At 53.9% G+C, this 17,213-nt stretch overlaps 1 protein-coding gene across 1 annotated transcript in view; it reads left to right on the top strand.

Annotated features, from left to right (window-relative positions):
* LOC137362474 (neurofilament heavy polypeptide-like) overlaps nucleotides 1-17,213 on the top strand; it is a 93,976-nt gene that overhangs the window by 12,440 nt on the left and 64,323 nt on the right. The window contains exons 5-6 of the mRNA XM_068026850.1: nucleotides 504-1,219; nucleotides 17,061-17,128. Coding sequence (XP_067882951.1) covers nucleotides 504-1,219; nucleotides 17,061-17,128 — 784 coding nt within the window. The remainder of the gene's footprint in view (nucleotides 1-503; nucleotides 1,220-17,060; nucleotides 17,129-17,213) is intronic.

Here is a 17,213-nt window from a genome sequence, read left to right on the forward strand (position 1 = left end):
TAGAGTACAGAAAAGATTCAGGAGAATGGTTCCAGGGATGAGGAATTTCAGTTACGGAGATAGATTGGAGAAGTTCAGACTGTTTTCCTTGGAGAAGAGAAGGCTGAGAGGTGATTTGATCGAGGTGTTCAAAATCACGAGGGGTCTGGACAGAGTAGATAGAGAGAAACTGTTCCGACTCTGTGAAAGGATCGGGAACGAGAGGGCACAGATTTAAACTAATTGGTAAGAGAGGCAAAAGAGACACGAGGAAAAACTTGTTCACACAGTGAATGGTTCTGAACTGGAATGTACTGACTGAGCGTGTGGTGGAGGCAGATACAATCGAGGCATTCAAAAGGGGGGGATTAGACTGTTATCCAAAAAGGACAAATGTGCAGGGTTAAGGGGAGAAAGCGGGGGAATGGCACGAGGTAAATTGCTCATTCAGACAGCCGGTGCAGATACGATGGGCCGAATGGCCTAATTCTGCTCCGTAACGATTCTGTGCTTCTGTGATTCAGGGGCTGAGAAGAATTTGCAACAACAGTCCTTGCTGGAGAATGAAGAGACTGCCGGTTCCTCCACTCTACTGGAGGAAACTCAACTTCTTTCCTCGGCACCGGAGGAGACCCAAGATGTTCCCTCACCACTCGAGCCAGCTCAAGCTCCTCCCTCGCCGGGGCCGCGCCAGAAATCTCCTCCCTCTGCCCAAAAGGTGAAAGCTCCTCCCTCACCCCGCAAGTCGAAAACGCCCCGCAAGAGCTGGAAGACAAAGTCCTCGTCCTTGCCCCTGGAGAAGGAGTCTCCAATCGAGATTCGGGTCGAGGAGGCAACTGACCTGCCAGAGGAGACGGACAGGGAGACTGCGGCAGCACAGGAGCAGAGGGAGGAGCCTTCGGAGAGTCCGGACACCGTTGCAGAGGCTCCATCCACAGAACCAAGTGCTGAACCGTTGAAGAAAAGCAAGTTTCTAAGCAGAAAGGCCGCAAAGCCTCCATCGGGGTTAAAAAAGCACAAGAAGGTGACTGCACCAGTACAACAGGAGGACAAAGACACTGAGGAACCAACAGATGAATTGAAGCAGCAATCGCCTCCAATGCAGAGGATGGAGATCTCAGGACTGCCCGAGGAACCCACTCCATCTTCAGAGCTGGCAGACAAGGAAGAACATGGGAATGCAATGGAGGGAGCTTCGGTCAAGCAAAAGAGGAAATTTCTACTCTCCCAGAACCTCAAGGTACAGACATCAATGGGCAATCGCAGGAGGCAGAGGCTGGGCAAGTGAATTGGGAGGTGGCAGGATCCACTGGGATTGTGGACGGTGGGAGTGAAGGGGAAGGGGTTTGGGTCCACTGGGATTGTGTACAGTGGGAGTGAACGGGAAGGGGTTTGGGTCCATTGGGATTGTGTACAGTGGGAGTGAAGGGGAAGGGGTTTGGGTCCATTGGGATTGTGTACAGTGGGAGTGAAGGGGAAGGGGTTTGGGTCCATTGGGATTGTGTATAGTGGGAGTGAACGGGAAGGGGTTTGGGTCCATTGGGATTGTGTACAATGGGAGTGAAGGGGAAGGGGTTTGGGTCCATTGGGATTGTGTACAGTGGGAGTGAAGGGGAAGGGGTTTGGGTTCACTGGGATTGTGTATAGTGGGAGTGAAGGGGAAGGGGTTTGGGTCCATTGGGATTGTGTACAGTGGGAGTGAAGGGGAAGGGGTTTGGGTCCACTGGGATTGTGTACAGTGGGAGTGAAGGGGAAGAGGTTTGGGTCCATTGGGATTGTGTACAGTGGGAGTGAAGGGGAAGGGATTTGGGTCCACTGGGATTGTGTACAGTGGGAGTGAAGGGGAAGAGGTTTGGGTCCATTGGGATTGTGTACAGTGGGAGTGAACGGGAAGGGGTTTGGGTCCATTGGGATTGTGTACAGTGGGAGTGAAGGGGAAGGGGTTTGGGTCCATTGGGATTGTGTACAATGGGAGTGAACGGGAAGGGGTTTGAGTCCATTGGGATTGTGGACAATGGGAGTGAACGGGAAGGGGTTTGGGTCCATTGGGATTGTGTACAGTGGGAGTGAACGGGAAGGGGTTTGGGTCCATTGGGATTGTGTATAGTGGGAGTGAACGGGAAGGGGTTTGGGTCCACTGGGATTGTGTACAATGGGAGTGAAGGGGAAGGGGTTTGGGTCCATTGGGATTGTGTATAGTGGGAGTGAAGGGGAAGGGGTTTGGGTCCATTGGGATTGTGAACAGTGGGAGTGAAGGGGAAGGGGTTTGGGTCCATTGGGATTGTGTACAATGGGAGTGAAGGGGAAGGGGTTTGGGTCCATTGGGATTGTGTATAGTGGGAGTGAAGGGGAAGGGGTTCAGTCCATTGGGATTGTGGACAGTGGGAGTGAAGGGGAAGGGGTTTGGGTCCATTGGGATTGTGTATAGTGGGAGTGAAGGGGAAGGGGTTTGGGTCCACTGGGATTGTGTACAGTGGGAGTGAAGGGGAAGGGGTTCGGTCCATTGGGATTGTGGACAATGGGAATGAAGGGGAAGGGGTTTGGGTCCATTGGGATTGTGTACAGTGGGAGTGAGGGGAAGGGGTTTGGGTCCACTGGGATTGTGTACAGTGGGAGTGAAGGGGAAGGGGTTCGGTCCATTGGGATTGTGGACAATGGGAATGAATGGGAAGGGGTTTGGGTCCATTGGGATTGTGTACAGTGGGAGTGAACGGGAAGGGGTTTGGGTCCATTGGGATTGTGTACAGTGGGAGTGAAGGGGAAGGGGTTTGGGTCCATTGGGATTGTGGACAGTGGGAGTGAAGGGGAAGGGGTTTGGGGTCCATTGGGATTGTGTACAGTGGGAGTGAACGGGAAGGGGTTTGGGTCCATTGGGATTGTGTACAGTGGGAGTGAACGGGAAGGGGTTTGGGGTCCATTGGGATTGTGGACAGTGGGAGTGAAGGGGAAGGGGTTTGGGGTCCATTGGGATTGTGTACAGTGGGAGTGAGGGGAAGGGGTTTGGGTCCATTGGGATTGTGGACAGTGGGAGTGAAGGGGAAGGGGTTTGGGTCCATTGGGATTGTGTACGGTGGGAGTGAAGGGGATGGGGTTTGGGTCCACTGGGATTGTGGACAGTGGGAGTGAAGGGGAAGGGGATCGGTCCATTGGGATTGTGTATAGTGGGAGTGAAGGGGAAGGGATTTGGGTCCACTGGGATTGTGTATAGTGGGAGTGAATGGGAAGGGGTTTGGGTCCATTGGGATTGTGTACAGTGGGAGTGAACGGGAAGGGGTTTGGGTCCACTGGGATTGTGTACAATGGGAGTGACGGGGAAGGGGTTCGGTCCATTGGGATTGTGGACAATGGGAATGAAGGGGAAGGGGTTTGGGTCCATTGGGATTGTGTACAGTGGGAGTGAAGGGGAAGGGATTTGGGTCCAGTGGGATTGTGCACAGTGGGAGTGAACGGGAAGGGGTTTGGGTCCATTGGCATTGTGTACAGTGGGAGTGAACGGGAAGGGGTTTGGGTCTATTGGGATTGTGGAGAGTGGGAGTGAATGGGAAGGGGTTTGGGTCCATTGGGATTGTGTACAGTGGGAGTGAACATGTAGGGGTTTGGGTCCATTGGGATTGTGTACAGTGGGAGTGAACGGGAAGGGGTTTGGGTCCATTGGGATTGTGTACAATGGGAGTGAACGGGAAGGGGTTTGGGTCCATTGGGATTGTGTACAGTGGGAGTGAACGGGAAGGGGTTTGAGTCCATTGGGATTGTGGACAATGGGAGTGAACGGGAAGGGGTTTGGGTCCATTGGGATTGTGTACAGTGGGAGTGAACGGGAAGGGGTTTGGGTCCATTGGGATTGTGTACAGTGGGAGTAAAGTGGGAGAGGTTTGGGTCCATTGGGATTGTGTACAGTGAAAGTGAACGGGAAGGGGTTTGGGTCCATTGGGATTGTGTACAGTGGGAGTGAACGGGAAGGGGTTTGGGTCCATTGGGATTGTGTACAGTGGGAGTAAAGTGGGAGAGGTTTGGGTCCATTGGGATTGTGTACAGTGAGAGTGAACGGGAAGAGGTTTGGGTCCATTGGCATTGTGGACAATGGGAGTGAACGGGAAGTGTTTTCGGTTCCATTGGGATTGTGTACATTGGGAGTGAACGGGAAGGGGCTTGGGTCCATTGGGAATGTGGACAATGTTCGTGAACAGGAAGAGATTTGGGTCTATTGGGATTGTGATCAGTGGGAGTGAACGGGAAGTGGTTTGGGTCCATTGGGATTGTGTACATTGGGAGTGAACGGGAAGGATTTTGGGTCCATTGGGTTTGTGTACAGTGGGAGTGAACGGGAAGGGGTTTCGGTCTATTGGGATTGTGTACAATGGGAGTGAAGGGGAAGGGGTTTGGGTCCACTGGGATTGTGTACAGTGGGAGTGAAGGGGAAGGGGTTCGGTCCATTGGGATTGTGGACAATGGGAATGAAGGGGAAGGGGTTTGGGTCCACTGGGAATGTGTACAGTGGGAGCGAACGGGAAGGGGTTTGGGTCCATTGGGATTGCGTACAGTGGGAGTGAACGGGAAGCGGTTTGGGTCCACTGGGATTGTGGACAATGGGAGTGAAGGGGAAGGGGTTTGGATCCACTGGGATTGTGTACAGTGGGAGTGAAGGGGAAGAGATTTGCGTCCAGTCGGATTGTGTACAGTGGGAGTGAACGGGAAGGGGGTTGGGTCCATTAGGATTGTGTACAGTGGGAGTGAACGGGAAGTGGGTTGGGTCTAGTGGGATTGTGGACAGTGGGAGTGAACGGGAAGGGGTTTGGGTCCATTGGGATTGTGTACAGAGGGAGTGAACAGGAAAGGGTTTGGGTCCATTGGAATTGTGTACAGTGGAAGTGAACGGGAAGGGATTTGGGTCCAGTGGGATTGTGCACAGTGGGAGTGAACGGGAAGGGGTTTGGGTCCATTGGCATTGTGTACAGTGGGAGTGAACGGGAAGGGGTTTGGGTCTATTGGGATTGTGGAGAGTGGGAGTGAATGGGAAGGGGTTTGGGTCCATTGGGATTGTGTACAGTGGGAGTGAACATGTAGGGGTTTGGGTCCATTGGGATTGTGTACAGTGGGAGTGAACGGGAAGGGGTTTGGGTCCATTGGGATTGTGTACAATGGGAGTGAACGGGAAGGGGTTTGGGTCCATTGGGATTGTGTACAGTGGGAGTAAACGGGAAGGGGTTTGAGTCCATTGGGATTGTGGACAATGGGAGTGAACGGGAAGGGGTTTGGGTCCATTGGGATTGTGTACAGTGGGAGTGAAGGGGAAGGGATTTGGGTCCAGTGGGATTGTGCACAGTGGGAGTGAACGGGAAGGGGTTTGGGTCCATTGGCATTGTGTACAGTGGGAGTGAACGGGAAGGGGTTTGGGTCTATTGGGATTGTGGAGAGTGGGAGTGAATGGGAAGGGGTTTGGGTCCATTGGGATTGTGTACAGTGGGAGTGAACATGTAGGGGTTTGGGTCCATTGGGATTGTGTACAGTGGGAGTGAACGGGAAGGGGTTTGGGTCCATTGGGATTGTGTACAATGGGAGTGAACGGGAAGGGGTTTGGGTCCATTGGGATTGTGTACAGTGGGAGTGAACGGGAAGGGGTTTGAGTCCATTGGGATTGTGGACAATGGGAGTGAACGGGAAGGGGTTTGGGTCCATTGGGATTGTGTACAGTGGGAGTGAACGGGAAGGGGTTTGGGTCCATTGGGATTGTGTACAGTGGGAGTAAAGTGGGAGAGGTTTGGGTCCATTGGGATTGTGTACAGTGAAAGTGAACGGGAAGGGGTTTGGGTCCATTGGGATTGTGTACAGTGGGAGTAAAGTGGGAGAGGTTTGGGTCCATTGGGATTGTGTACAGTGAGAGTGAACGGGAAGAGGTTTGGGTCCATTGGCATTGTGGACAATGGGAGTGAACGGGAAGTGTTTTCGGTTCCATTGGGATTGTGTACATTGGGAGTGAACGGGAAGGGGCTTGGGTCCATTGGGAATGTGGACAATGTTCGTGAACAGGAAGAGATTTGGGTCTATTGGGATTGTGATCAGTGGGAGTGAACGGGAAGTGGTTTGGGTCCATTGGGATTGTGTACATTGGGAGTGAACGGGAAGGATTTTGGGTCCATTGGGTTTGTGTACAGTGGGAGTGAACGGGAAGGGGTTTCGGTCTATTGGGATTGTGTACAATGGGAGTGAAGGGGAAGGGGTTTGGGTCCACTGGGATTGTGTACAGTGGGAGTGAAGGGGAAGGGGTTCGGTCCATTGGGATTGTGGACAATGGGAATGACGGGGAAGGGGTTTGGGTCCACTGGGAATGTGTACAGTGGGAGCGAACGGGAAGGGGTTTGGGTCCATTGGGATTGCGTACAGTGGGAGTGAACGGGAAGCGGTTTGGGTCCACTGGGATTGTGGACAATGGGAGTGAAGGGGAAGGGGTTTGGATCCACTGGGATTGTGTACAGTGGGAGTGAAGGGGAAGAGATTTGCGTCCAGTCGGATTGTGTACAGTGGGAGTGAACGGGAAGGGGGTTGGGTCCATTAGGATTGTGTACAGTGGGAGTGAACGGGAAGTGGGTTGGGTCTAGTGGGATTGTGGACAGTGGGAGTGAACGGGAAGGGGTTTGGGTCCATTGGGATTGTGTACAGAGGGAGTGAACAGGAAAGGGTTTGGGTCCATTGGAATTGTGTACAGTGGAAGTGAACGGGAAGGGATTTGGGTCCAGTGGGATTGTGCACAGTGGGAGTGAACGGGAAGGGGTTTGGGTCCATTGGCATTGTGTACAGTGGGAGTGAACGGGAAGGGGTTTGGGTCTATTGGGATTGTGGAGAGTGGGAGTGAATGGGAAGGGGTTTGGGTCCATTGGGATTGTGTACAGTGGGAGTGAACATGTAGGGGTTTGGGTCCATTGGGATTGTGTACAGTGGGAGTGAACGGGAAGGGGTTTGGGTCCATTGGGATTGTGTACAATGGGAGTGAACGGGAAGGGGTTTGGGTCCATTGGGATTGTGTACAGTGGGAGTAAACGGGAAGGGGTTTGAGTCCATTGGGATTGTGGACAATGGGAGTGAACGGGAAGGGGTTTGGGTCCATTGGGATTGTGTACAGTGGGAGTAAAGTGGGAGAGGTTTGGGTCCATTGGGATTGTGTACAGTGAGAGTGAACGGGAAGGGGTTTGGGTCCATTGGCATTGTGGACAATGGGAGTGAACGGGAAGTGTTTTCGGTTCCATTGGGATTGTGTACATTGGGAGTGAACGGGAAGGGGCTTGGGTCCATTGGGAATGTGGACAATGTTCGTGAACAGGAAGAGATTTGGGTCTATTGGGATTGTGATCAGTGGGAGTGAACGGGAAGTGGTTTGGGTCCATTGGGATTGTGTACATTGGGAGTGAACGGGAAGGATTTTGGGTCCATTGGGTTTGTGTACAGTGGGAGTGAACGGGAAGGGGTTTCGGTCTATTGGGATTGTGTCCAGTGGGAGTGAAGGGGAAGTGGTTTGGGTCCATTGGGATTGTGGGCAGTGGGCTTGAATGGGAAAAGGTTTGGGTGTACTGGGATTGTGGACAGTGGGAGTGAATGGGAAGGGGTTTGGGTCCATTGGCATTGTGGACAGTGGGAGTGAATGGGAAGGGGATTGGGTCCATTGGGATTGTGTACGGTGGGAGTGAACGGGAAGGGCGTTTGAGTCCACTGGGATTGTGGACAGTGGGAGTGAACGGGAATAGGTTTGGGTCCATTGGGATTGTGAACAGTGGGAGTGAACGGGAAGGGGTTTGGGTCTATTGGGATTGTGGAGAGTGGGAGTGAATGGGAAGGGGTTTGGGTCCACTGGGATTGTGGACAGTGGGAGTGAACGGGAAGGGGTTTGGGTCCAGTGGGACTGTGGACAGTGGGAGTGAATGGGAAGGAGTTTGGGTCCAGTGGGATTGTGGACAGTGGGAGTGAACGGGAATAGGTTTGGGTCCAGTGGGATTGCGGACAGTGGGAGTGAATGGGAAGGAGTTTGGGTCCATTGGGATTGTGGACAGTGGGAGTGAATGGGAAGGGGTTTGGGTCCAGTGGGATTGTGGACAGTGGGAGTGAACAGGAATAGGTTTGGGTCCACTGGGATTGCGGACAGTGGGAGTGAATGGGAAGGAGTTTGGGTCCATTGGGATTGTGGACAGTGGGAGTGAATGGGAAGGGGTTTGGGTCCAGTGGGATTGTGGACAGTGGGAGTGAACAGGAATAGGTTTGGGTCCACTGGTATTGCGGACAGTGGGAGTGAATGGGAAGGAGTTTGGGTCCAGTGGGATTGTGGACAGTGGGAGTGAATGGGAAGGGGTTTGGGTCCACTGGGTATTGTGGACAATGGGAGTGAAGGGGAAGGGGTTTGGGTCCACTGGGATTGTGTACAGTGGGAGTGAAGGGGAAGGGGTTCGGTCCATTGGGATTGTGGACAATGGGAATGAAGGGGAAGGGGTTTGGGTCCATTGGGATTGTGTACGGTGGGAGTGAAGGGGATGGGGTTTGGGTCCACTGGGATTGTGGACAGTGGGAGTGAAGGGGAAGGGGTTTGGGTCCATTGGGATTGTGTACGGTGGGAGTGAAGGGGATGGGGTTTGGGTCCACTGGGATTGTGGACAGTGGGAGTGAAGGGGAAGGGGTTCGGTCCATTGGGATTGTGTATAGTGGGAGTGAAGGGGAAGGGATTTGGGTCCACTGGGATTGTGTATAGTGGGAGTGAACGGGAAGGGGTTTGGGTCCATTGGGATTGTGTACAGTGGGAGTGAACGGGAAGGTGTTTGGGTCCATTGGGATTGTGTACAGTGGGAGTGAACGGGAAGGGGTTTGGGTCCACTGGGATTGTGGACAATGGGAGTGAAGGGGAAGGGGTTTGGGTCCACTGGGATTGTGTATAGTGGGAGTGAACGGGAAGGGGTTTGGGTCCATTGGGATTGTGTACAGTGGGAGTGAACGGGAAGGGGTTTGGGTCCACTGGGATTGTGTACAGTGGGAGTGAAGGGGAAGGGGTTCGGTCCATTGGGATTGTGGACAATGGGAATGAAGGGGAAGGGGTTTGGCTCCATTGGGATTGTGTACAGTGGGAGTGAAGGGGAAGGGGTTTGGGTCCATTGGGATTGTGGAGAGTGGGAGTGAATGGGAAGCGGTTTGGTTCCACTGGGATTGTGGACAGTGGGAGTGAACGGGAAGGGGTTTGGGTCCATTGGGATTGTGTACAGTGGGAGTGAACGGGAAGGGGTTTGGGTCCACTGGGATTGTGGACAGTGGGAGTGAACGGGAAGGGGTTTGGGTCCAGTGGGACTGTGGACAGTGGGAGTGAACGGGAATAGGTTTGGGTCCACTGGGATTGCGGACAGTGGGAGTGAATGGGAAGGAGTTTGGGTCCATTGGGATTGTGGACAGTGGGAGTGAATGGGAAGGGGTTTGGGTCCAGTGGGATTGTGGACAGTGGGAGTGAACAGGAATAGGTTTGGGTCCACTGGGATTGCGGACAGTGGGAGTGAATGGGAAGGGGTTTGGGTCCAGTGGGATTGTGGACAGTGGGAGTGAACGGGAATAGGTTTGGGTCCACTGGGATTGCGGACAATGGGAGTGAATGGGAAGGAGTTTGGGTCCAGTGGGATTGTGGACAGTGGGAGTGAATGGGAAGGGGTTTGGGTCCAGTGGGATTGTGGACAGTGGGAGTGAACAGGAATAGGTTTGGGTCCACTGGGAGTGCGGACAGTGGGAGTGAATGGGAAGGGGTTTGGGTCCAGTGGGACTGTGGACAGTGGGAGTGAATGGGAAGGAGTTTGGGTCCATTGGGATTGTGGACAGTGGGAGTGAATGGGAAGGGGTTTGGGTCCATTGGGATTGTGGACAGTGGGAGTGAATGGGAAGGGGTTTGGGGCCACTGGGATTGTGTACAGTGGGAGTGAAGGGGAAGGGGTTCGGTCCATTGGGATTGTGGACAATGGGAGTGAAGGGGAAGGGGTTTGGGTCCACTGGGATTGTGTACAGTGGGAGTGAAGGGGAAGGGGTTCGGTCCATTGGGATTGTGGACAATGGGAATGAATGGGAAGGGGTTTGGGTCCATTGGGATTGTGTACAGTGGGAGTGAAGGGGAAGGGGTTTGGGTCCATTGGGATTGTGGACAGTGGGAGTGAAGGGGAAGGGGTTTGGGTCCAGTGGGATTGTGGACAATGGGAGTGAAGGGGAAGGGGTTTGGGTCCATTGGGATTGTGTACAGTGGGAGAGAACGGGAAGGGGTTTGGGTCCATTGGGATTGTGTACAATGGGAGTGAACGGGAAGGGGTTTGGGTCCATTGGGATTGTGTACAGTGGGAGTGAACGGGAAGGGGTTTGAGTCCATTGGGATTGTGGACAATGGGAGTGAACGGGAAGGGGTTTGGGTCCATTGGGATTGTGTACAGTGGGAGTAAAGTGGGAGAGGTTTGGGTCCATTGGGATTGTGCACAGTGAGAGTGAACGGGAAGGGGTTTGGGTCCATTGGCATTGTGGACAATGGGAGTGAACGGGAAGTGTTTTCGGTTCCATTGGGATTGTGTACATTGGGAGTGAACGGGAAGGGGCTTGGGTCCATTGGGAATGTGGACAATGTTCGTGAACAGGAAGAGGTTTGGGTCTATTGGGATTGTGATCAGTGGGAGTGAACGGGAAGTGGTTTGGCTCCATTGGGATTGTGTACATTGGGAGTGAACGGGAAGGATTTTGGGTCCATTGGGTTTGTGTACAGTGGGAGTGAACGGGAAGGGGTTTCGGTCTATTGGGATTGTGTCCAGTGGGAGTGAAGGGGAAGGGATTTGGGTCCACTGGGATTGTGGACAGTGGGAGTGAATGGGAAGGGGTTTGGGTCCATTGGCATTGTGGACAGTGGGAGTGAATGGGAAGGGGATTGGGTCCATTGGGATTGTGTACGGTGGGAGTGAACGGGAAGGGCGTTTGAGTCCACTGGGATTGTGGACAGTGGGAGTGAACGGGAATAGGTTTGGGTCCATTGGGATTGTGAACAGTGGGAGTGAACGGGAAGGGGTTTGGGTCTATTGGGATTGTGGAGAGTGGGAGTGAATGGGAAGGGGTTTGGGTCCACTGGGATTGTGGACAGTGGGAGTGAACGGGAAGGGGTTTGGGTCCAGTGGGACTGTGGACAGTGGGAGTGAATGGGAAGGGGTTTGGGTCCATTGGGATTGTGGACAGTGGGAGTGAATGGGAAGGAGTTTGGGTCCAGTGGGATTGTGGACAGTGGGAGTGAACGGGAATAGGTTTGGGTCCACTGGGATTGCGGACAGTGGGAGTGAATGGGAAGGAGTTTGGGTCCATTGGGATTGTGGACAGTGGGAGTGAATGGGAAGGGGTTTGGGTCCAGTGGGATTGTGGACAGTGGGAGTGAACAGGAATAGGTTTGGTTCCACTGGGATTGCGGACAGTGGGAGTGAATGGGAAGGAGTTTGGGTCCATTGGGATTGTGGACAGTGGGAGTGAATGGGAAGGGGTTTGGGTCCAGTGGGATTGTGGACAGTGGGAGTGAACAGGAATAGGTTTGGGTCCACTGGGATTGCGGACAGTGGGAGTGAATGGGAAGGAGTTTGGGTCCAGTGGGATTGTGGACAGTGGGAGTGAATGGGAAGGGGTTTGGGTCCACTGGGTATTGTGGACAATGGGAGTGAAGGGGAAGGGGTTTGGGTCCAGTGGGATTGTGAACAGTGGGAGTGAAGGGGAAGGGGTTTGGGTCTATTGGGATTGTGTACAGTGGGAGTGAACGGGAAGGGGTTTGGGTCCACTGGGATTGTGTACAGTGGGAGTGAAGGGGAAGGGGTTCGGTCCATTAGGATTGTGGACAATGGGAATGAAGGGGAAGGGGTTTGGGTCCATTGGGATTGTGTACAGTGGGAGTGAAGGGGAAGGGGTTTGGGTCCATTGGGATTGTGTACGGTGGGAGTGAAGGGGATGGGGTTTGGGTCCACTGGGATTGTGGACAGTGGGAGTGAAGGGGAAGGGGTTTGGGTCCATTGGGATTGTGTACGGTGGGAGTGAAGGGGATGGGGTTTGGGTCCACTGGGATTGTGGACAGTGGGAGTGAAGGGGAAGGGGTTCGGTCCATTGGGATTGTGTATAGTGGGAGTGAAGGGGAAGGGATTTGGGTCCACTGGGATTGTGTATAGTGGGAGTGAACGGGAAGGGGTTTGGGTCCACTGGGATTGTGTATAGTGGGAGTGAATGGGAAGGGGTTTGGGTCCATTGGGATTGTGTACAGTGGGAGTGAACGGGAAGGGGTTTGGGTCCACTGGGATTGTGGACAATGGGAGTGAAGGGGAAGGGGTTTGGGTCCACTGGGATTGTGTACAGTGGGAGTGAAGGGGAAGGGGTTCGGTCCATTGGGATTGTGGACAATGGGAATGAAGGGGAAGGGGTTTGGCTCCATTGGGATTGTGTACAGTGGGAGTGAAGGGGAAGGGGTTTGGGTCCACTGGGTATTGTGGACAATGGGAGTGAAGGGGAAGGGGTTTGGGTCCATTGGGATTGTGAACAGTGGGAGTGAACGGGAAGGGGTTTGGGTCTATTGGGATTGTGGAGAGTGGGAGAGAATGGGAAGTGGTTTGGTTCCACTGGGATTGTGGACAGTGGGAGTGAACGGGAAGGGGTTTGGGTCCATTGGGATTGTGTACAGTGGGAGTGAACGGGAAGGGGTTTGGGTCCACTGGGATTGTGGACAGTGGGAGTGAACGGGAAGGGGTTTGGGTCCAGTGGGACTGTGGACAGTGGGAGTGAACGGGAATAGGTTTGGGTCCACTGGGATTGCGGACAGTGGGAGTGAATGGGAAGGAGTTTGGGTCCATTGGGATTGTGGACAGTGGGAGTGAATGGGAAGGGGTTTGGGTCCAGTGGGATTGTGGACAGTGGGAGTGAACAGGAATAGGTTTGGGTCCACTGGGATTGCGGACAGTGGGAGTGAATGGGAAGGGGTTTGGGTCCAGTGGGATTGTGGACAGTGGGAGTGAACGGGAATAGGTTTGGGTCCACTGGGATTGCGGACAATGGGAGTGAATGGGAAGGAGTTTGAGTCCAGTGGGATTGTGGACAGTGGGAGTGAATGGGAAGGGGTTTGGGTCCAGTGGGATTGTGGACAGTGGGAGTGAACAGGAATAGGTTTGGGTCCACTGGGATTGCGGACAGTGGGAGTGAATGGGAAGGAGTTTGGGTCCAGTGGGATTGTGGACAGTGGGAGTGAATGGGAAGGGGTTTGGGTCCAGTGGGACTGTGGACAGTGGGAGTGAATGGGAAGGAGTTTGGGTCCATTGGGATTGTGGACAGTGGGAGTGAATGGGAAGGGGTTTGGGTCCATTGGGATTGTGGACAGTGGGAGTGAATGGGAAGGGGTTTGGGTCCAGTGGGATTGTGGACAGTGGGAGTGAACAGGAATAGGTTTGGGTCCATTGGGATTGCGGACAGTGGGCGTGAATGGGAAGGAGTTTGGGTCCATTGGGATTGTGGACAATGGGAGTGAATGGGAAGGGGTTTGGGTCCACTGGGATTGCGGACAGTGGGAGTGAATGGGAAGGGGTTTGGGTCCATTGGGATTGTGGACAGTGGGAGTGAATGGGAAGGGGTTTGGGTCCATTGGGATTGTGGACAGTGGGAGTGAATGCGAAGGGGTTTGGGTCCATTGGGATTGTGGACAGTGGGAGTGAAGGGGAAGGGGTTTGGGTCCATTGGGATTGTGGACAGTGGGAGTGAATGGGAAGGAGTTTGGGTCCATTGGGATTGTGGACAGTGGGAGTGAATGGGAAGGAGTTTGGGTCCATTGGGATTGCGGACAGTGGGAGTGAATGGGAAGGGGTTTGGGTCCAGTGGGATTGTGGACAGTGGGAGTGAACGGGAATAGGTTTGGGTCCACTGGGATTGCGGACAGTGGGAGTGAATGGGAAGGAGTTTGGGTCCATTGGGATTGTGGACAGTGGGAGTGAATGGGAAGGAGTTTGGGTCCATTGGGATTGTGGACAGTGGGAGTGAATGGGAAGGGGTTTGGGTCCAGTGGGATTGTGGACAGTGGGAGTGAACAGGAATAGGTTTGGGTCCACTGGGATTGCGGACAGTGGGAGTGAATGGGAAGGTGTTTGGGTCCATTGGGATTGTGGACAGTGGGAGTGAATGGGAAGGGGTTTGGGTCCACTGGGATTGTGGACAGTGGGAGTGAATGGGAAGGGGTTTGGGTCCATTGGGATTGTGGACAGTGGGAGTGAATGGGAAGGGGTTTGGGTCCACTGGGTATTGTGGACAATGGGAGTGAAGGGGAAGGGGTTTGGGTCCACTGGGATTGTGTACAGTGGGAGTGAAGGGGAAGGGGTTCGGTCCATTGGGATTGTGGACAATGGGAATGAATGGGAAGGGGTTTGGGTCCATTGGGATTGTGTACAGTGGGAGTGAAGGGGAAGGGGTTTGGGTCCATTGGGATTGTGGACAGTGGGAGTGAAGGGGAAGGGGTTTGGGTCCATTGGGATTGTGTACGGTGGGAGTGAAGGGGATGGGGTTTGGGTCCACTGGGATTGTGGACAGTGGGAGTGAAGGGGAAGGGGTTTGGGTCCATTGGGATTGTGTACGGTGGGAGTGAAGGGGATGGGGTTTGGGTCCACTGGGATTGTGGACAGTGGGAGTGAAGGGGAAGGGGTTCGGTCCATTGGGATTGTGCATAGTGGGAGTGAAGGGGAAGGGATTTGGGTCCACTGGGATTGTGTATAGTGGGAGTGAACGGGAAGGGGTTTGGGTCCATTGGGATTGTGTACAGTGGGAGTGAACGGGAAGGGGTTTGGGTCCACTGGGATTGTGGACAATGGGAGTGAAGGGGAAGGGGTTTGGGTCCACTGGGATTGTGTACAGTGGGAGTGAAGGGGAAGGGGTTCGGTCCATTGGTATTGTGGACAATGGGAATGAAGGGGAAGGGGTTTGGCTCCATTGGGATTGTGTACAGTGGGAGTGAAGGGGAAGGAGTTTGGGTCCACTGGGTATTGTGGACAATGGGAGTGAAGGGGAAGGGGTTTGGGTCCACTGGGATTGTGTACAATGGGAGTGAAGGGGAAGGGGTTTGGGTCCATTGGGATTGTGAACAGTGGGAGTGAACGGGAAGGGGTTTGGGTCTATTGGGATTGTGGAGAGTGGGAGTGAATGGGAAGGGGTTTGGTTCCACTGGGATTGTGGACAGTGGGAGTGAACGGGAAGGGGTTTGGGTCCATTGGGATTGTGTACAGTGGGAGTGAACGGGAAGGGGTTTGGGTCCACTGGGATTGTGGACAGTGGGAGTGAACGGGAAGGGGTTTGGGTCCATTGGGATTGTGGAGAGTGGGAGTGAATGGGAAGGGGTTTGGTTCCACTGGGATTGTGGACAGTGGGATTGAACGGGAAGGGGTTTGGGTCCATTGGGATTGTGTACAGTGGGAGTGAACGGGAAGGGGTTTGGGTCCACTGGGATTGTGGACAGTGGGAGTGAACGGGAAGGGGTTTGGGTCCAGTGGGACTGTGGACAGTGGGAGTGAACGGGAATAGGTTTGGGTCCACTGGGATTGCGGACAGTGGGAGTGAATGGGAAGGAGTTTGGGTCCATTGGGATTGTGGACAGTGGGAGCGAATGGGAAGGGGTTTGGGTCCAGTGGGATTGTGGACAGTGGGAGTGAACAGGAATAGGTTTGGGTCCACTGGGATTGCGGACAGTGGGAGTGAATGGGAAGGGGTTTGGGTCCAGTGGGATTGTGGACAGTGGGAGTGAACGGGAATAGGTTTGGGTCCACTGGGATTGCGGACAATGGGAGTGAATTGGAAGGAGTTTGGGTCCAGTGGGATTGTGGACAGTGGGAGTGAATGGGAAGGGGTTTGGGTCCAGTGGGATTGTGGACAGTGGGAGTGAACAGGAATAGGTTTGGGTCCACTGGGATTGCGGACAGTGGGAGTGAATGGGAAGGAGTTTGGGTCCAGTGGGATTGTGGACAGTGGGAGTGAATGGGAAGGGGTTTGGGTCCAGTGGGACTGTGGACAGTGGGAGTGAACAGGAATAGGTTTGGGTCCACTGGGATTGCGGACAGTGGGAGTGAATGGGAAGGAGTTTGGGTCCAGTGGGATTGTGGACAGTGGGAGTGAATGGGAAGGAGTTTGGGTCCATTGGGATTGTGGACAGTGGGAGTGAATGGGAAGGGGGTTTGGGTCCACTGGGATTGCGGACAGTGGGAGTGAATGGGAAGGGGTTTGGGTCCATTGGGATTGTGGACAGTGGGAGTGAATGGGAAGAGGTTTGGGTCCATTGGGATTGTGGACAGTGGGAGTGAATGGGACGGAGTTTGGGTCCATTGGGATTGTGGACAGTGGGAGTGAATGGGAAGGGGTTTGGGTCCAGTGGGATTGTGGACAGTGGGAGTGAACAGGGATAGGTTTGGGTCCATTGGGGTTGCGGACAGTGGGAGTGAATGGGAAGGAGTTTGGGTCCATTGGGATTGTGGACAGTGGGAGTGAATGGGAAGGGGGTTTGGGTCCACTGGGATTGCGGACAGTGGGAGTGAATGGGAAGGGGTTTGGGTCCATTGGGATTGTGGACAGTGGGAGTGAATGGGAAGGAGTTTGGGTCCATTGGGATTGTGGACAGTGGGAGTGAATGGGAAGGAGTTTGGGTCCATTGGGATTGTGGACAGTGGGAGTGAATGGGAAGGGGTTTGGGTCCAGTGGGATTGCGGACAGTGGGAGTGAATGGGAAGGAGTTTGGGTCCATTGGGATTGTGGACAGTGGGAGTGAACGGGACTAGGTTTGGGTCCACTGGGATTGCGGACAGTGGGAGTGAATGGGAAGGAGTTTGGGTCCATTGGGATTGTGGACAGTGGGAGTGAATGGGAAGGGGTTTGGGTCCAGTGGGATTGTGGACAATGGGAGTGAATGGGAAGGGGTTTGGGTCCAGTGGGATTGCGGACAGTGGGAGTGAATGGGAAGGAGTTTGGGTCCATTGGGATTGTGGACAGTGGGAGTGAACGGGAAGGGATACAATGGGAGGGAGATTGTTGACCTGACTCTGAATGATTCCTGTCTCTTCTAGTTTACTTTACCTGGCATGAGGAAACCACTTCTTCAACAGACTCCATCTGAGTTGGCAATTTACAAAAGGTAACACATCAGTACCTTCCTCTGTTAGACCTACTCACTGCCGGTCAGTGTCCTGCCTTTCACCCTCCCTAAACCAGAGCTCCAG

Source organism: Heterodontus francisci, unplaced genomic scaffold, assembly GCF_036365525.1.
Source record: "Heterodontus francisci isolate sHetFra1 unplaced genomic scaffold, sHetFra1.hap1 HAP1_SCAFFOLD_1061, whole genome shotgun sequence".
In the NCBI taxonomy this organism is placed as follows: domain Eukaryota; kingdom Metazoa; phylum Chordata; class Chondrichthyes; order Heterodontiformes; family Heterodontidae; genus Heterodontus; species Heterodontus francisci.